Here is a 14270-nt window from a genome sequence, read left to right as displayed (position 1 = left end):
ATAGGAGCAGTATTATAGTAGTTATATTCTTGTATATAGGAGCAGTATTATAGTAGTTATATTCTTGTATATAGGAGCAGTATTATAGTAGTTATATTCTTGTATATAGGAGCAGTATTATAGTAGTTATATTCTTGTATATAGGAGGCAGTATTATAGTAGTTATATTCTTGTATATTGGAGGCAGTATTATAGTAGTTATATTCTTGTATATAGGAGCAGTATTATAGTAGTTATAGTCTTGTATATAGGGGCAGTATTATAGTAGTTATATTCTTGTATATAGGAGCAGTATTATAGTAGTTATATTCTTATACATAGGGAGCAGTATTACAGTAGTTATATGCTTGTATATAGGAGGCAGTATTATAGTAGTTATATTCTTGTATATAGAGGCAGTATTATAGTAGTTATATTCTTGTATATAGGAGCAGTATTATAGTAGTTATATTATTGTATATAGAAGGCAGTATTATATTAGTTTTATTCTTGTATATAGAGGCAGTATTATAGTAGTTATATTCTTGTATATAGGAGCAGTATTATAGTAGTTATATTCTTGTATATAGGAGCAGTATTATAGTAGTTATATTCTTGTATATAGGAGCAATATTATAGTAGTTATATTCTTGTATATAGGAGCAGTATTACAGTAGTTATATTCTTGTATATAGGAGGCAGTATTATAGTAGTTATATTCTTGTATATAGGAGTATTATTATATTAGTTATATTCTTGCATATAGGAGCAGTATTATAGTAGTTATATTCTTGTATATAGAAGGCAGTATTATATTAGTTTTATTCTTGTATATAGAGGCAGTATTATAGTAGTTATATTCTTGTATATAGGAGCAGTATTATAGTAGTTATATTCTTGTATATAGGAGCAGTATTATAGTAGTTATATTCTTGTATATAGAAGCAGTATTATAGTAGTTATATTCTTGTATATAGGAGCAGTATTATAGTAGTTATATTCTTGTATATAGGAGCAGTATTATAGTAGTTATATTCTTGTATATAGGAGCAGTATTATAGTAGTTATATTCTTATATATAGGAGCAGTATTATAGTAGTTATACTCTTGTATATAGGAGCAGTATTATAGTAGTTATATTCTTGTATATAGGAGCAGTATTATAGTAGTTATATTCTTGTATATAGGAGCAGTATTATAGTAGTTATATTGTTGTATATAGGAGCAGTATTATAGTAGTTATATTGTTGTATATAGGAGGCAGTATTATAGTAGTTATAATCTTGTATATAGGAGCAGTATTTTAGTAGTTATATTCTTGTATATAGGAGCAGTATTATAGTAGTTATATTCTTGTATATAGAAGGCAGTATTATAGTAGATATATTCTTGTATATAGGAGCAGTATTATAGTAGTTATATTCTTGTATATAGGTGGAGTATTATAGTAGTTATAGTCTTGTATATAGGTGGAGTATTATAGTAGTTATATTCTTGTATATAGGAGCAGTATTATAGTAGTTATATTCTTGTATATAGGAGCAGTATTATAGTAGTTATATTCTTGTATATAGGAGCAGTATTATAGTAGTTATATTCTTGTATATAGGAGCAGTATTACAGTAGTTATATTCTTGTATATAGGAGGCAGTATTATAGTAGTTATATTCTTGTATATAGGAGTATTATTATAGTAGTTATATTCTTGTATATAGGAGCTGTATTATAGTAGTTATATTCTTGTATATAGGAGCTGTATTATAGTAGTTATATTCTTGTATATAGAAGGCAGTATTATATTAGTTTTATTCTTGTATATAGAGGCAGTATTAAAGTAGTTATATTCTTGTATATAGGAGCAGTATTATAGTAGTTATATTCTTGTATATAGAAGCAGTATTATAGTAGTTATATTCTTGTATATAGGAGCAGTATTATAGTAGTTATATTCTTGTATATAGGAGCAGTATTATAGTAGTTATATTCTTGTATATAGGAGCAGTATTATAGTAGTTATATTCTTGTATATAGGAGCAGTATTATAGTAGTTATATTCTTGTATATAGGAGCAGTATTATAGTAGTTATATTCTTGTATATAGGAGCAGTATTATAGTAGTTATATTCTTGTATATAGGAGCAGTATTATAGTAGTTATATTGTTGTATATAGGAGGCAGTATTATAGTAGTTATAATCTTGTATATAGGAGCAGTATTTTAGTAGTTATATTCTTGTATATAGGAGCAGTATTATAGTAGTTATATTCTTGTATATAGAAGGCAGTATTATAGTAGATATATTCTTGTATATAGGAGCAGTATTATAGTAGTTATATTCTTGTATATAGGTGGAGTATTATAGTAGTTATAGTCTTGTATATAGGTGGAGTATTATAGTAGTTATATTCTTGTATATAGGAGCAGTATTATAGTAGTTATATTCTTTATATAGGAGCAGTATTATAGTAGTTATATTCTTGTATATAGGTGGAGTATTATAGTAGTTATATTCTTGTATATAGGAGCAGTATTATAGTAGTTATATTCTTGTATATAGGAGCAGTATTATAGTAGTTATATTCTTGTATATAGGAGCAGTATTATAGTAGATATATTCTTGTATATAGGAGCAGTATTATAGTAGTTATATTCTTGTATATAGGAGCAGTATTATTGTAGTTATATTCCTGTATATAGGAGCAGTATTATAGTAGTTACATTCCTGTATATAGGAGCAGTATTATAGTAGTTATATTCTTGTATATTGGAGCAGTATTATAGTAGTTATATTCTTGTATATAGGAGCAGTATTATAGTAGTTATATTCTTGCACATAGGAGCAGTATTATAGTAGTTATATTCTTGTATATAGGAGCAGTATTATAGTAGTTATATTCTTGTATATAGGAGGCAGTATTATAGTAGTTATATTCTTGTATATAGGAGCAGTATTATAGTAGTTATATTCTTGTATATAGGAGGCAGTATTATAGTAGTTATATTCTTGTATATAGGAGCAGTATTATAGTAGTTATATTCTTGTATATAGGAGCAGTATTATAGTAGTTATATTCTTGCATATTGGAGCAGTATTATAGTAGTTATATTCTTGCACATAGGAGTCAGTATTATAGTAGATTTGTTGCACATATACCTGTCACTCTTTATACCTGTGCTGTAGATGTCATTGAAGAGGCTCATTTATTATTGTCTTCCCCACCTAAGATGACATCTCTGTTCTCGGACGTGGTCAGGGTGTATGTTACTCCTGACAACCAGATCCAAATTTACCCTTCTTGCCCAAATACTTGGCGAAACTTTAATGGTGTTTTTCCTCCACTATAAAGACTTTTAATTCATTGATAATCGGAGCAGAACATGCGCTGAGACATAATGGATTTTCTGTCACCTTGATGGAGACTCACAAATTGCGCTCCCCGCTTCGCCACTTCTGTAAACTCTTCAGACCCCCACAGACACCTTATTACATTGGAGAAAGGAGTAATATGGGGGTTGGGATGTGATGGCAGAGATGGAGCCCACATCTTATCTGCACACGTCCGCTGCGCCCTGAATAGAAGGTCCATCTCTCCGTATTCCGCACCAATGGACGGCTTGTGGGGATTTCGCTTTTTGCAATCTTATGTATCCAATCGGTAGCTGCGTCTCCGGTGATTTATAATTGGATCCTTGTAGACATTCAATTTATTCTCTAAAAGCCTTGCGCTCCACCGCCATGAAGTACGTGGGCGCATACAGATGTAGCTGAGCTGAACTTGTCATTGAACTGAGAGTCTTTTGTACATGATGAAAACCCTGATGGGTTATATCACTCTGAATTATTTCACTTTATATAGAAGCAGTATTATAGTAGTTATATTCTTGTATATAGGAGCAGTATTATAGTAGTTATATTCCTGTATATAGGAGCAGTATTATAGTAGTTATATTCTTGTATATAGGAGCAGTATTATAGTTGTTATATTCTTGTATATAGGAGCAGTATTATAGTAGTTATATTCTTGGATATAGGAGCAGAATTATAGTAGTTATATTCTTGTATATAGGGGGCAGTATTATAGTAGTTATATTCTTGTATATAGGAGGCAGTAATATAGTAGATATATTCTTGTATATAGGAGCAGTATTATAGTAGTTATATTCTTGTATATAGGAGGCAGTAATATAGTAGATATATTCTTGTATATAGGAGCAGTATTATAGTAGTTATATTCTTGTATATAGGAGCGGTATTATAGTAGTTATATTCTTGTATATAGGAGCAGTATTATAGTAGTTATATTCTTGTATATAGGAGCAGTATTATAGTAGTTATATTCTTGTATATAGGAGCAGAATTATAGTAGTTATATTCTTGTATATAGGAGCAGTATTATAGTAGTTATATTCTTGTATATAGGAGCAGTATTATAGTAGTTATATTCTTGGATATAGGAGCAGAATTATAGTAGTTATATTCTTGTATATAGGGGGCAGTATTATAGTAGTTATATTCTTGTATATAGGAGCAGTATTATAGTAGTTATATTCTTGTATATAGGAGCAGTATTATAGTAGTTATATTCTTGTATATAGGAGCAGTATTATAGTAGTTATATTCTTGTATATAGGAGCAGTATTATAGTAGTTATATTCTTGTATATAGGAGGCAGTATTATAGTAGTTATATTCTTGTATATAGGAGCAGTATTATAGTAGTTATATTGTTGTATATAGGAGGGAGAATTATAGTAGTTATATTCTTGTATATAGGAGCAGTATTATAGTAGTTATATTCTTGTTTATAGGAGCAGTATTATAGTAGTTATATTCTTGTATATAGGATCAGTATTATCATAGATATATTCTTGTATATAGGAGGCAGTATTATAGTAGTTATATTCTTGTATATAGGATCAGTATTATAGTAGATATATTCTTGTATATATAGGAGCAGTATTACAGTGGGGATCAAAAGTTTGGGCACCTCAGGTAAAAATGAGTATTAATGTGCATAAAGAAGCCAAGGAAAGATGGAAAAATCTCCAAAAGGCACCAAATTACAGATTAGACATTCTTATAATACGTCAACAAAAGTTGGATTTTATTTCCATCATTTACACTTTCAAAATAACAGAAAACAAAAAAATGGCATCTGCAAAAGTTTGGGCACCCTGCAGAGTTAATATCTTGTACTGCCCCTTTTAGCAAGTATCACAGCTTGTAAACGCCTTTTGTAGCAGCCAAGAGTCTTTCAGTTCTTGTTTGAGGTATCTTTGCCCATTCTTCCTTACAAAAGTCTTCCAGTTCTTTGAGAATTCTGGGCTGTCTGTCACGCACTGCTCTTTTAAGGTCTATCCACAGATTTTCAATTATGTTGAGGTCAGGAGATTGTGAAGGCCATGGCAAAACCTTCAGTTTACGCCTCTTGATGTAATCCCCCGTGGATTTCGAGGTGTGTATAGGATCATTATCCATTTGTAGAAGCCATCCTCTCTTTAACTTCAGCTTTTTCACAGATGGCATCAAGTTAGCATCCAAAATTTGCTGAAATTTTATTGAATCCATCATTCCTTCTACTCGTGAGATGTTCCCTGTGCCACTGGCTGCAATACAACCCCAAAGCATGATTGATCCACCCCCATGCTTAACAGTTGGACAGAGGTTCTTCTCATTAAATCCTGTTCCCCTTCTTCTCCAAACGTACCTTTGCTCATTCTGGCCAAAAAGTTCAATTTTAACCTCATCGATCCACAGAACTTGTTTCCAAAATGCATCAGGCTTGTCTATATGTTCATTTGCAAAGTTCAAACGCTGATTTTTGTGATGATGACGTAGAAGAGCTTTTCTTCTGATGACTCTTCCATGAAGACCATATTTGTACAAGTATCTCTTTATAGTGGAATATTGTACCACAACTCCAGTGTCTGCCAGATCTTTCCGGAGGGATTGTGTAGTCAAAGGTGGGTTTTGAATTGTTTTTCTCACAATCCTGCGAGCTGTTCTGTCTGATATTTTTCTTGGTCTTCCAGATCTTGCTGTAACTTCCACTGTTCCTGATGACTGCCATTTCTTAATTACATTTCGAACAGAGGATATTGACATCTGAAACGTTTTGCTATCTTCTTATATCCTTCTCCAGCTTTGTGAGCATCAATTATTTACAGTTTCAGATTTCTAGACAACTGCTTAGAAGAACCCGTGGTGCTGATTGTTGGGGCAAGGTCAGATCAGTCTGGGCATTTAAAACCTTTGAGATGACATCACCTGGTCTTCCCAGATGATGACTGAGAACAATCCATGACACTGGCAGGTCTCAGCTTTGTAAAGGGGGCAGTGCATGCTATAAATTCTGCAGGGTGCCCAAACTTTTGCAGACGTCATTTTTTTGTTTTCTGTTATTTTGAAAGTGTAAATGATGGAAATAAAATGTAACTTTTGGTGACATATTATAAGAATGTCTAATCTGTAATTTGATGCCTTTTGGAGATTTTTCCATCTTTCCTTGGCTTCTTTATGCACATTAATACAAATTTTTACCTGGGGTGTCCAAACTTTTGATCCCCACTGTATAGTAGTTGTCTCTTCTCGTTCTCCAATAATCTTATTTAAACATAGGGGACAATGAGCTCAGGTTAAATCTTTAACATTTTATATGACTTAATGTAGGAGATGAATGTAACTCTCCTTTTAATAATTATACTTTTCTTTCCTAATCTTTTAGCATGTCCTCGAACTTGGGATAATATCACCTGTTGGCCGGCCGCAGAAGAAGGACAGCTGGTGGTGCTTCAATGCCCGGAATACTTCAGTTTATTTTCTTCAGGGAAAGTTACCGGTTAGTAAATTCTCTTGTATTTGTCTTTCTTGTAGTATCAGGGGGGACGATACTTCTACGGTGTATTCCTATTATCAGCTCAGATGTTTGTGCTCCAGGGTTCAACCTCTTCCTCAGATTTTGGGATAAGATGTTAATTTAATGCGATACGTGAAGAGATGAGGTTACACGTTAACCGGTCGCTACCACCTTAGCGGATCATAGACAATTATAAATTAGAAGAAATAAGGTGCCGTAAAACTTAACTGTTACTAGTTATCAAAATAAAATATACCGCAAATTAGTGTTCAGTTACCAGTCACCAAAATATGTATAAAAACTTGGAAATAGATCTTAATAACTGTAAGTACTCCTGTACTCAAGAATAACACTTATTACAGTATGCTCAATAGAGATGTAAAGCAGTTTAGAACCAAAAATAAATATATCATGGTCAATCCCTGTGCACATAGCCCAACGTGTTTCTGTTACGGTCTGAATATTAGAAACGGTCTGGACATCCTCAGGGGTGTAAATAGCGTAAGGGGTATTATATAGAAGGAACAGTCAGAAAGCAAATGTAAATAAAGAGCAGCCAAAAGGTCAGGTAAGAGGATAGCCATAGTAGTGTGCTCAGTTACTAGTTGGGGTAGTGATAATTACTAGTTGGGGTAGCAAATCGAAGCTGACAAACCCGAATTCGTTACGAATATCATGAAAAATTCAATTTGCAACTAATGCGAATATCGCCACGATTCTATTGTGCAAATTGCTTTATTAAACTCCATTTAGTGCGGTCCAGGCTTTAGGGCATCTAAATTGGAGGATCCACATGTGAGGACAAGGGCCAAGGAACTCTGGGAAGGCGCGAACAAGCGTAGGTTGGATGACCCTGAATCACATGCAGGATGCAGCCTATCAGCAGTCAGTCACCCCTGTGATGTCACAGCCCTATATAATTGGCAGCCATATTCTGGATCGTCACTTCATCCTTTCATTGCCGAGAGATAGGACAGCGCTGTGTGTGTGTTACACAGAAAAGCTTTTTCCAACAGCGTTTCACCTCCTAGTCACATCAGCGTTCTGGTTTTACTGCAGCCATTAACCTCCCAGTCACTTTCTTCAGCATAGTATTACAGAGAGGGGCAGAGAGCTGTGTGTTGCCTCATACATTTCAACAAGCTGCATCAACTTCATAAACCTTAGCAGAGGAGGCAGGAATAATTTTTCAGCGTAATTCATTGTCTTTGTTCCACAACAAATCATCTGCTGGTCCTTTCCTAATAGTCTTTCCTGGTGTTGTGCAAAAATACCGTTTTTTTTTTAAAGCATACTGTGGCGCATTTTTCAGCCCTCATAAGTGCATACCACATACCTACATCTGAGTAGTGTACTATTTTGTACCTGTTAATCTGTCAAGGGCCTAGATACTGTGAAAGTCCAGGCAAAAGTACTCACCTGCTGGTGTTGTAGACAAATACTGTTTTAAGCGTAGTGGAGCGTATTGTACTCCCCTCATATACGCACTAATTATGTCAGGCAGAGAAGTGCCAGGACATGCACAGAGGAGTGGCAGAGGCCTAAATTCATCAGGCAGAGGTCGCAGCAGACTAGGGGCGGGTGGCAGCAGGAATCGCAGCGAGAGGCCTGAGCTCCCGTTATCAGCCAGCAGTCGTGTCTCCACCAGCAACCCATCTGCCATCATCGATTGGTTAACACGCTCATCCACATCATCACAAGTGACATCTGACACCCCCAGTCAACAGTCGGTGGGTTCCTCAGACACAACCCTCAGTTGGCATTGCCGGAGAGCAGTCTCTGTCCTCCCATTGCCTTTGTCCTATGCTTTTCCCTCCCCTAAAGAAGTATCTTATGCTGTGGGTTCAGCTCCACTATTTAATAGATGACAGTAAGCAGCTACTGGACAGCCAAGAAGGGGAGGAGACATGCGCTGCTTCCTCCGTTAGGCGGCCAAGTAGTGATGCGGAGAGTGATGTGGGAGGTGGTGTTGCAAGGGTTCACGGTCCTGAAGCATACACTGTTTAGGAACCTGAGGAGGACATCAGTGACGTGCACACACCTGTTGATGATGATGAAGCCGATCGCAATTGGGAGCCGGGTGCAGAAGGGGCTTCATCATCATCATCAGGAGAAGAGGGTTGCAGGTTGCCCGTGAGAAAGCAGCTGAGCCAGCAACGCGGTAGCACGGTTGGCAGTCAGCATGGTGGCAGAAGTGGAAATTCTGGAGACAAACGTGCCCGGGGGAGACCACCTGCTTCGCGGCAGCCTACCTTTCCAGGAGGTAGTGCAACAGGGGTTCCTGGAGACGGCACCAGTAGCAGTCAATTAGTGCAGACTGTTGGGCAGAAAATCAGCTACTCCGCGGTGTCCTTCTGTTGCTCCAGATTCTCCTCCTACTTTTAGTCAGTCATTCCACCAACAATCCATCGGCGAAGCCATTTCCAAGAGACAACAGCATGCGCCCACTCATCCATTGGCACAGAAGCTTAATGTGCTCCTGTCAAAGTTGCTGGTGTTGCAGTTCCTCCCTTTTCAAGTGGTGGACTCTGCACCTTTCAGAGAACTGATGGTTTGTGCCGAGCCGAGGTAGAGTCCCAAGCCGTCATTTCTTTGCAAAGAAGCTAGTACCAGCCCTGCACAAATTTGTGGAAGACAAGGTGGGCCAGTCCTTGAGCTTGTCGGTGTGTACCAAAGTGCATGGCAGCGCCGACGTGTGGAGCTGTAACTATGGTCATGGACAATACATGTCCTTTACGGCTCACTGGGTAAATGTGGTTCCCGCACAGCCACAACAGCAACTTGGACAGGTCACGCAGCTTCCTCCTCCATGCTCTCAGGCCGTTGGTCCTGGTACAGTGTGCGACTCCGCCTCTTCATCCTCCACCGTGTCCTCAGCCTCCACTGCCCAGACAAGTCTCAGTGCCCCTCCAGCATACCATATGTGCAGGGCACGGCGGTGTCACGCTGTTCTTCACATGGTTTGCCTGAGCAAACGGAGTCACACAGGGGAGGAACTGCTAAAAGTAATTCGTAAAGAAATTGGAGCATGGCTTACTCCACGAAATCTGGAAATGGGAACCATGGTGACCGACAATGGGAAGAACATCTTGTCTGCACTGCGACAGGGAAGGCTGAGCCATGCACCCTGCATAGGCACACGTGTTGAATCTGGTTGGCAAGCAGTTCCTGAAGTGTTCCCCCATTTGCAAGACATCCTAACAAGGGGAAGGAAACTGTGCATGCACTTCAGCCACTCGTACACCGCCAAGCACACCCTCCTTGAGCTGCAGCGTCAGAACAATATCCCCTGACATAGTCTGATTTGTGATGTTGCCACACGTTGGAATTCCACCCTCCATATGTTGGACGGACTATATGAACAAAGAAAAGCCATCACCGATTTCCTGATGATCCAAGCGGATAGGAGGACTAGCGTGTGTAACTTCAATGTCAACCAGTGGCAGCTCATACGTGACACCTGCCGTTTGCTGAGGCCCTTTGAGGAAGCCACATTATTTGTAAGTCACCAGGATTACGGGATGAACGACGTCATTCCACTGCTTCATTTCCTACAACAGATGGTGGAAACGATGGCTGGTCAAGGCACTGGAGACGTGGCGCCTACATCTCACGGCCAAATGAGCCCTGTGGGGGCTGAACTGGAGGAGGAGGAGGGGCACAGTGGTGCACAGTTTAGGTTTCACCAAATGGGCGGTTTTTCTAGTCATCTGACAGGAGACGAGGAGCAGGAGCAGCTAGAGGGTTATGAGGAAGATGAGACAGAGGACCCAGACACACCGTGTCAGTATAAAGTGGAGATGGAGGCAGGGAGTCCCTCCGAGTCACTTGCCCAAATGGCACGATGCATGCTCACTTGCTTGCGTAATGACCGCCGAATTGTCACCATTCGGCAGCGGGATGGCTTCTGGCTCTCAACCTTATTGGATCCTTGCTACCGCCACAAAATGGGGGCCTTTTTAACACCCACTGAGAGGGAAGACAAACTGACCAACTACAGAGACATCCTACGTAGTCAGTTGGCGGCTGCTTATCTGCGCCATTGTCCATTGTCTTGGAGGTCTGACTCGGGGGGCCCTCTGCGCTTACCCTCCACTGCCATGGCTGCTGGGGAGGGGTGGGGTGGCAGGAGCAGTACCAGCTCCATCAGCAGCAGCCTGAGTCTACAGTCACTGATGAGTATCTTTCTTCACCCGCAAAGTGAAGCAACTCATCAGCAGGTAGACCTGGAGCAGTACCTGAACCAACAGGTGGTGGCATACCTTGACATGGCCATGGCAACACACCTTGAAGATCCGCTGGACTTCTGGGCAGCCAAACTTGATTTGTGGCTTCAACTAGCAGAGTTTGCCCTGGAGAAGCTGTCCTGCCCAGCCAGTAGTGTGCCATCAGAGCGGGTGTTTAGTGCGGTGGGGGCCATAGTCACACCAAGGAGAATTCGTCTGTCGACAAAAAATGTGGAGAGACTGACCTTTGTGAAGATGAATCAGGCATGGATCAGCCAGGATTTCCACCCACCAATGCCTGATGTACGAGAGTAGATTGACCATGGTGCCACACCAAAACTCCACAAATATGAATAGTGCTAAACAGATTTAAGGCGCTGCTCCCCAGTTACAAACATTCCTCCGCATCAGACCTTTTTTCACCTACCTTCGTCACCAGGTACTGGTATTGCCACCAGCCGCACCACTCTGTCGCCTGGTCACTTTCAGGACTCCTTATGCTGCTGCTGCCACCTCCAGGCTGTGCCATTCAGCCACTATATGGTCTCCTCATGCTTCAGCCACCTCCAGGCTGTGCCATTCAGCCACTTTATGGTTTATTCATGCTGCTGGGCCTGGGACATTACCTAAAAATATTTTACCCCTACGATATTTACACCCCTGAGGATATTCGACCGCTTCTAATAATCAGGCCGTAACAGAAACGCGTTGGGATATGTGCACAGGGGTTGATTATTTACTTTTGGTTCTAAACTGATTTACATTTATCTGTTATTCTTGAGTACAGAAGTACTTACAGTTATTAAGATCTATTTCCAAGTTTTTATACATATTTTGGTGATTGGTAACTGAACACTATTTTGTGGTGTATTTTATCTTGATAACCAGTAACCGTTAAGTTTTACGGCACCTTATTTTTTCTAACTTATAATTGTGTAAGATGTTAATTTCTCACTTTTACCATTGGCAACCAGTTAATTTCATATTCGTTGATTCTTAGCGAGGGGATGCTTCCATTTATGGGCCGACTTTAGGATTGTGATATCTCCGGTCAACGGGGTCAAAGGTGTCATAGAAGTCCCTGCTGAAAGGAAACGTGACCAATGGAGCGATAGCTTAGATTTGTGACTCTCCATGGATCTTAATAGAATTTTTTACATTATGGTCACTGTATTTTGGTATTATTTAAGCACTATATGGCGGTATTTACTTTGTGCATTGTATGGCGCTGCTACCTAGGTAATGTTCTTACTTTGTACGGTGACACTGTATACCATGTTAATATAGGTAGCTATAAAAAAGTATTTTTTGGCCTATATTTGGCACTTATTTTTTGCATTTTTACCAGAGATTTATTACTATTAGGCACTATTTGGGGTAGAATTATCTAGCTTAGGGCTCGTTCTCACTACCAATATTCCCCCCTCCCCCATATTTCCTTATAGATTCTTCCTTCAGGATGTCTAGCAGTGGAGATGTCTAGCAGCGGAGTACCCTTTTTAATGTGTTCATTCTTCCAGCAGATACCAATTCCATGTCAGAAGTTCCTTTATGGAACTTCCGTAGTGTGAACTGAGCAGCAAAATCCCATTGGGGGAGATTTATCAGTTCCGTAGTGTGAACTGAGCAGCAAAATCCCATTGGGGGAGATTTATCAAAACTTTAAAAAATAAAATAAGCGATCTGATTGGTTGGGTATCTGGTTACTTTTCCTCAGCACAAGTCTTGATGAATCTCCCCTAATGAGATCAATTGGAGTCTATTGTAAGTGGAATCAGCATGGAATGTACATGTGGTATTTCCGCTGTGTGAACTGGCCCTACAAAAGCCTAAGAAACCTCCCCCTATGATGTTGGTAATCGCAAACCATATGGAGGATCTTCATCCTCGTAAACATATTTATACATTTCTATAATGTTCATGAAGATGAGACGTGTAGATTAGTCGGTACTTGTGGACATAGAGGACTTCTTCTCATACTCGGGTTTAGTAGAACTCATCATGACTGGAGACCTATGTACTAAAATACATACAAAATCATAATAAAAAAAAGTCCTCAGAACATACAGCCGGTGATGGCTACATGAGCATGAAACCCACTTCTGGCCTGTGGCCCCTAGCAATAAGACCCATTCAGGACTAGTCAGAGGTTTCTAGACATTGGACTCTAAGACTCTTCACCCCTTTAGAATCCAATTTAGCGTCGAGTCTCACGTATCTTCCATCTCCTTCTTCCCAGCGCGTCAGCCGCGTCTCGGATTTCTGCGGAGATTTCGTGTGTGTTGGCAGCGATGTCAGGATCACACTTGAAGCTTTCTCCTTTGATACAGAACGCGGCGTTGAACAAGGGCATCGGCTTGTACTCCTTTTGTTTGCTTCTTTACCCAGACGCTGTCTCTCTGCCAGGGAACATTCATTTCTTCCTGAAGGTTTGTAACATGTGCCGGGCAGTGGAGAGACCAGTTCATTGAAATTCCTTAATCAAAGAAGAAAAGCTCTTTGATAGGAATTCCAAACTATTTAATGAATCCACATTATTTTCGGGCCATCGGGGCGGCTATTATTATAGAGCGAACATGGAGTGCCTCTTGATTTTGTAAAACCACTAGGTCTTTGTGAATAGGACATTGGGGTGTGAGTGACTACTTCATCTAAGGGTAAAATAAGAAAAAGTTATATACTGATTAAAAACGACTTAACTTTTCGGATGACTGAAGATCCATGTGTACGAGAACAAAGAGCCATTGTTAGGTCTAATTAAGATTTAGGGCCAAGACCCCATAGCCAGTAAGGTAATACAGACCCCATATCAGAATAATAAATTAATACAGGCCCCAGACCAGACCTCTAAACTAATACAGGACCCAGACCAGACCCCTAAACTAATAAAGAACCCAGACCAGATGCCTAAACTAATACAGACCTAAGACCAGACCCACAAACTAATACAGGCCATAGACCAGACCCCTAAACTAATACAGGCCCCAGAACAGACCCTAAACCCCAGACCAGACCCCTAAACTAATACAGACCTAAGACCAGACCCACAAACTAATACAGACCCCAGACCCCTAAACTAATACAGACCCAACCCCTAAACTAATACAGACCCCAGACCAGACCCTTAAATTAATACAGACCCGAGACCAGATCCCTAAGCTAATTCATACCTTAGATCAGACACCTAAACTAATACAAACCCCAGACAA

The 14270-nt window shown here is 39.2% G+C and overlaps 1 protein-coding gene across 2 annotated transcripts in view; it reads left to right on the top strand.

The window, feature by feature from the left end:
* LOC130272856 (vasoactive intestinal polypeptide receptor-like) overlaps nt 1-14270 on the top strand; it is a 304671-nt gene that overhangs the window by 140339 nt on the left and 150062 nt on the right. For both annotated transcript variants that reach the window (XM_056518817.1, XM_056518818.1), the window contains exon 3: nt 6704-6817. In XM_056518817.1, coding sequence (XP_056374792.1) covers nt 6704-6817 — 114 coding nt within the window. The remainder of the gene's footprint in view (nt 1-6703; nt 6818-14270) is intronic.

Source organism: Hyla sarda, chromosome 5 (assembly GCF_029499605.1).
Source record: "Hyla sarda isolate aHylSar1 chromosome 5, aHylSar1.hap1, whole genome shotgun sequence".
Lineage (NCBI taxonomy): Eukaryota > Metazoa > Chordata > Amphibia > Anura > Hylidae > Hyla > Hyla sarda.
Note: the sequence above shows the minus strand (reverse complement) of the source record. Positions and strands in the feature narration are given on the sequence as shown.